Below are 5,508 nucleotides of genomic sequence, written 5' to 3' on the forward strand. Positions count from 1 at the left end.
AAAAAAAGAGTTTGGTGGTTTCTTACAAAATGAAACATACTTTTTTTTTTTTGGAGTCAGAGTCTCACTCTGTCACCCAGGCTGGAGTGCAGTGGCATACTCATGGCCATCCCCCCCAGCATTGATCTGCTGGGCTCAGGTGATCCTTCTGTGCCTCAGTCTTCCAAGTAGCCGGAACTACAGGTGCACGCTACCACGCCTGGATAATTTTATATATATAGTAGAAACAAGGTCTCACCAAGGTACCCAGGTTGGTCTCGAACCCCTGGGCTCAGGCAATCCTCTCACCTCGGCCTCCCAAAGTACTAGGATTATAGGCTTGAGTCACCACACCCGGCCCATACTCTTGCCATACAATCCAGCAATCATATTCATTGGTATTTACCCAGAGCATTTTAAAATATGTCTGCACAAAAACCTGAACATGGATATTTATAGAAGTTTTATGTATAATTGCCAAAACTTGGAAGCAACCAAGATGTCCTTCAGTTGATGAGTTGATAAACAAACTGGTACATAAAAAAGGAATAATATTCAGACCTAAAAAGAAATGAGCTAACAAGCCATGAAAAGACATGGAAGAACCTTAAATGCATATAACTAAGAAGCCAATCTGAAAAGTTTACATACTGTATGATTCCAAGTATATTACATTCTGGAAAAGATAAAACAATGAAGACAGTAAACAGATTAGTGGTTGCCAGGAGGTGAGTGGGGAGGCAAAGCACAGAGGATTTGTAGGGCAGTGAAAATATTCTGTATAATACTATAATGGTGGATACATGCCATTATACATTTGTTCAAACCCACAGAATGTACAACAGCAAGAGTGAACCCTAATGTAAACTATGGATTTCTCATGATTATGATGTGTCAATATAGGTTCATCAACAGTAACAGATATACCACTCTGGTGGGGGATGTTGATAATAAAGGAGCCTATGCATGTGTGGGGACAGGAGTATATGGGAAATCCCTGTACCTTCCTTTCAATTTTGTTATGATCCTAAACTGCTCTAAAAGTCAAGTCTTTAAAAAAAATAAAGAAACGAATACATACTCTATGATTCTATTTATATAAAATGCAAACCCCTCTATACTGACAAAAGAAAATCAGTGGTTGACCGGGGCTGGGGGAGAAATAAACTACCAAGGATAAGGGATTTTATGGGTGACAGATATGTTCTGTATCTTGTGATGGGCATACATAACTAAAAATGTACCTAACGGTACACCTTAAATGGAAGAGATCATTTACTAAAGTATTCCTTTAAGGACCTGATTAAAAAAAATTCAAAGTAACCAGACATTTGATATGTAGTGTATAATTAGGCATAAATAAAAGTCATGAAAATTATAGCAAATTCGTTTTTTGGAGTTGGGGGTCTTACTCTGTCACCCAGGTTAGAGTGCAGTGACTCAATTACAGCTCACGGCAGCCTTGACCTACTGGACGCAGGTGATCCTTTTGCCTCAGCCTCTCAAGTAGCTAGGACTACAGGCATGTATCACCATACCAGGCTAATTTTTTGATTTATAGAGGCGAAGTCTCTCTATGTTGTCCAGGTTGGTCTTGAACTCCAGGGCTCAAGCAAACCTTCTGCTTTGGCCTCCCAAAGTGCCAGGATTATAGAAATGAGTGCCCAGCCAATAGCAATTTTTAGAGGAATAAAACAAAATTCTAGTTGCCCTCTTTTGTTTGATTAGCTCTCAGTATCTCCGGTCACAGTCAATTATTTTTCTCAGATACTATGTACTGGTAAAGACCTCACTTCTACTCTCCTTTACTCCACCCCCATGGTATCCAATCCCTCCTATCCATTCCTAACCACCTCTATGGGGTGGATGGGAGGGGGAGACAATGTTACCATATAAACTTCAATTAACCCTGAATGTCCTGGATGCAAGTAATTCTGAACCACAGTCATTTCATATTAGGAAAAAGGAAAGGCAGGACAGTCTTCTCATTTTGTCTTCATGTTTGTATTCTCTTTGCCTGTAATTCTGTTATATTTATCACTCTGTTCTGTAATAACTGACATTTTACTTTGTTTCTGTTTTAGGCTGGTAAACTACATCTCCATGGTCTCAGATCCTATCTAGCAGATCTGCAAGTGTTCAGTGAATGTTCTCCCTTCCCCTTCATCTTGAATTACAGAAATGCTAACCAAACCACAAAGATGATGCTATAAGAAGGTCTTTCAAGAACCAGCCTAAATGCCAGTTCCTCCCTGAAGCTGTTCTTAATGCTTTTATTGGAATGTCTCACAATTTTCCTACCAATGCTAGAACCTGTCATATTATTTCTTTTCCCCAATGTGCTTTGGAGTGAGACCTGAGATCAAATCAAAGTCCTGCCATTTACCTTCAATCTTAGGCAAATTACTAAATCTCTTTAACAACAATGACATCAATAACTACACAACGAATATTTACCAGACACTGTTCTGAAAGCTTTATATGAATTAACTCATTCAATCTTCATAACAACCCTATGCTTGCATAAAATTGTGAATATACTCAATATCACCTAAGAATACAATTAAAAATGGTTAAAATGAGCCAGGCATGGTGGCTCACGCCAGCACTTTGGGAGGCAGAGGCAAGAGGATTGCCTGAACCTTGGGGTTCGAGACCAGCCTGGGCAACTTGGCAAGACCTCATCTCTACAATAAATCAAAAAAGTAGCCAGGTATGATTATGCACACTGTAGTTCCAGCTACTTGGAAGGTTGAGGTGGAAGGATCGCCTGAGCCCAGCAGCTCAAGGCTGCAGTGGCCAGGAGTATGCCACTTCACTCCAGGTTGGGTGACAGAGTGAGACTCCAACTTAAAAAAAAAAAAAAGGTTAAAATGGCAAATTTTGTGTTATATATATTTACCACAGTAAAAATAAAGGTAGGCCCAAAGAGGTTAAGTAATGTCCTCAAAGTCACACAGTAAGTAGCAGAGAGACTAATTTTAGAATCCATACTTTTAACATCTATAAGGTATTGCTTCTCACAAAGTTTCATTTTCTTCATATGCACAATAGGAATTACATTACCAACCTCACCGGTATATAAAGTGCTTCACTCATAGCAAGAACTCAAGTTATTGTTTTGCCTTAGTCCTTTTGTACACATTTATGCTACTTGAAGGCTGAGTCTGTCTTATCTTTGCAGTTATTCCCTAGTTATACCAAGCTAGCATAGAGTGCAATAAATAGCAGACCCAAATATCTTTTCTTAGAGAAAATGTAGCACCTAGAAATCCAAACATGGATGCAAAAGACATACAAGCAAGGACGTGAAGTGCTATTCTAAAGGCATTAACGCTTTGTGCAATTTGGAAATAATGATCAATTCTGACTGAGGAAATTGGTAAACATATCTAACAGGAAGTGACACTGAGCTAGCTAAGGTCTCAAGGCAAGTAAGGGGAGGTTGTGTATCTACTTCCCTAAGTAACAATTAGAAACAGTACAAAATATAAGTCCAAGGAAACAAATCTTTAATAGTGGCATCAAGATCATCATAACAGTAGAATACTGTTTTTTAAAAGTCCGATGCAAGCAAAACTAGACTCTACAGACACACTTGGTGCAGAAGACAAAAAGGAGCAATCTTTTCTAATGACCAAATAATTACAACAGTATTCTCAGTACCATTCGGCATATAGTCTAGATCAAGGCAGAGTAGGGTTTAAGGACAAAATCACGAGACCTAACTTTCAAGATCCCTGTTCCACTGATAATGGACGGTAAAACCATAGATTTTAAGGGCAGCCACTGCTAAGTGGACTCAAGGGCAAGTTGTGTTAACTGCTCCAACTCCGAGTTCAGAGCAGTCCAAGTTAAAGTTGGTGCAGTTCGTTATGGACAGGCTGTACTAGGAGGGTTGTAAGGAACTGAAAGCAGAAAAATGGCTTTTGTGGGACCTACAATCGCCTTCCCGAACGTCCCAGAAGTCGGAGAAGCGGTGAACTAAACCTAGTCTCCCGACTCCATGCGGAGTCGCCCCGATTGGAAAAATAAGTACGCCGCCCACAATATCTAAAACAATAAGTAACCTCAACTCCCACTTACAAAACGCCCTAAGGTTTCCATGTGCTCCCCACCTCCTAGGGAGGAATGGGACGCGAAGACACCACTTCCCGCTCCGCCCCAAATAGGTCTTGAATTAGATGGGGGCTAAAAACAGGGGACGGACAAAGCGGCTTCTGGCCACTGACTCCAAAGCAAAGGAATGATCCGGGCATCAGTCCCGCTCAGGCCCGTACACCCGGGCTCTGGGGCCCGCCGTGCCCGCAGCAGCGGCCTCCAAGGAACAAGGGGATTCAGGAGAAACAGAAGGCGTCCAAGCTTACCTGCCGCTTGTTCATCCGCCGCACATCGTCCAAAAAGTCTAGAGACAGCATCGCGGGGACGGAGAACAGCACACCGGTGGGAGCAAGGACACGAGATGACCAACGCACGGAACGGCTGGCGCACAGGCCGGACTCGCGCTGGACAGGACCTCGCAGTGCCTACACTTCCGCTTCCGGGGCGGGAGCCGGCGCGGCCCCGCCCCCTTCCTAAACAGCAAAGAGCAGACAAAGGGACTCGCGACCCTCCTAGTCCATCCTCAGGGCCTGGTCTCGCCGCAAGAGGCCTCTCCTGCTCTGGCCCTCGCCTGCCGAGAACCGACTAGAGCCCGCTTCCCGCGCTCAGTCCGGCGGACCCCTCATGGAGGCGGTGACCGGGGTCAGAGGAGGAGGCCGCCCTGCCACCTTCGGAAGGCGGGCTCTCGTGCGCACCTGGCCAATCGGGAGTAGCCTCTCCGGTGTGGGCGGGCATAAACGAGTCCTGCGCCGGTTGTGAGTCTGGGTGTGGTCGTGGACGTGTGGTCTGGCTCTGCGTTCACGGGTCGAGCTCTTCTCCCGCCCTACGGGAAACTGACGAGGTGCCGTCGCGGAAGGGTGGACAAGATGAGAGACTCTCAAAGCACTGCCTGAACCTTCCCGGAGTTTACAGTCTGGTTGGAGTGGGAACAGTCCATTTAGAAGGCAACCAAACAGTGCAGCCGTGTGATGAGACCGCCCGTGGTACAGGCCGTCAGGAAGTCTCTTCCTCCCCGACCTTGATTTTGCCAACGGGATTTGGCTTTCTCTCCCTGAACACTATCGCCTACTTTTCTTGGCTCAGGCACCTTGAGGTGACCCTCTTCTCACTATCTTCTATCTCCTCGCCGTATATCTTTTGCTTTGACTGACTGAAGTGCCTAATACACTTCAGTCAACGAGGACTAAAGCTGGATCCCTTGCTATTACTTCTCTCTCTCTCTTTTTTTTGAATTGGAGTCTCACTCTGTTGCCCAGACTGGAATGCTGTGGCACACTCACGGCCACCCCAGCGTCGACTCGCTGGACTCCGGGGATCCTTCCACCTCAGTCTTCCGAGTAGCCGGAACTACAGACGCGCGCTACCACGCCCGGCTAATTTTTGATTTATTGTAGAGACGAGGCCTCACCAAGTTGCCCGGATGGGTCT

The 5,508-nt window shown here is 44.8% G+C and overlaps 1 protein-coding gene across 5 annotated transcripts in view; it reads right to left on the bottom strand.

Annotated features, from left to right (window-relative positions):
* The window catches only part of SEC11A (SEC11 homolog A, signal peptidase complex subunit), a 44,909-nt gene extending 40,146 nt beyond the window's left edge, over window positions 1-4,763 (bottom strand). For all 5 annotated transcript variants that reach the window (XM_008059529.1, XM_008059528.1, XM_008059525.1 and 2 more), the window contains exon 1: window positions 4,347-4,763. In XM_008059529.1, coding sequence (XP_008057720.1) covers window positions 4,347-4,397 — 51 coding nt within the window. In that variant the 5' untranslated portion in view covers window positions 4,398-4,763. The remainder of the gene's footprint in view (window positions 1-4,346) is intronic.
* Between the last annotated feature and the right edge of the window lie 745 nt (window positions 4,764-5,508).

The sequence above is a fragment of the Carlito syrichta genome, unplaced genomic scaffold (genome assembly GCF_000164805.1).
Source record: "Carlito syrichta isolate Samal-C Ts95f unplaced genomic scaffold, Tarsius_syrichta-2.0.1 Scaffold304234, whole genome shotgun sequence".
Lineage (NCBI taxonomy): Eukaryota > Metazoa > Chordata > Mammalia > Primates > Tarsiidae > Carlito > Carlito syrichta.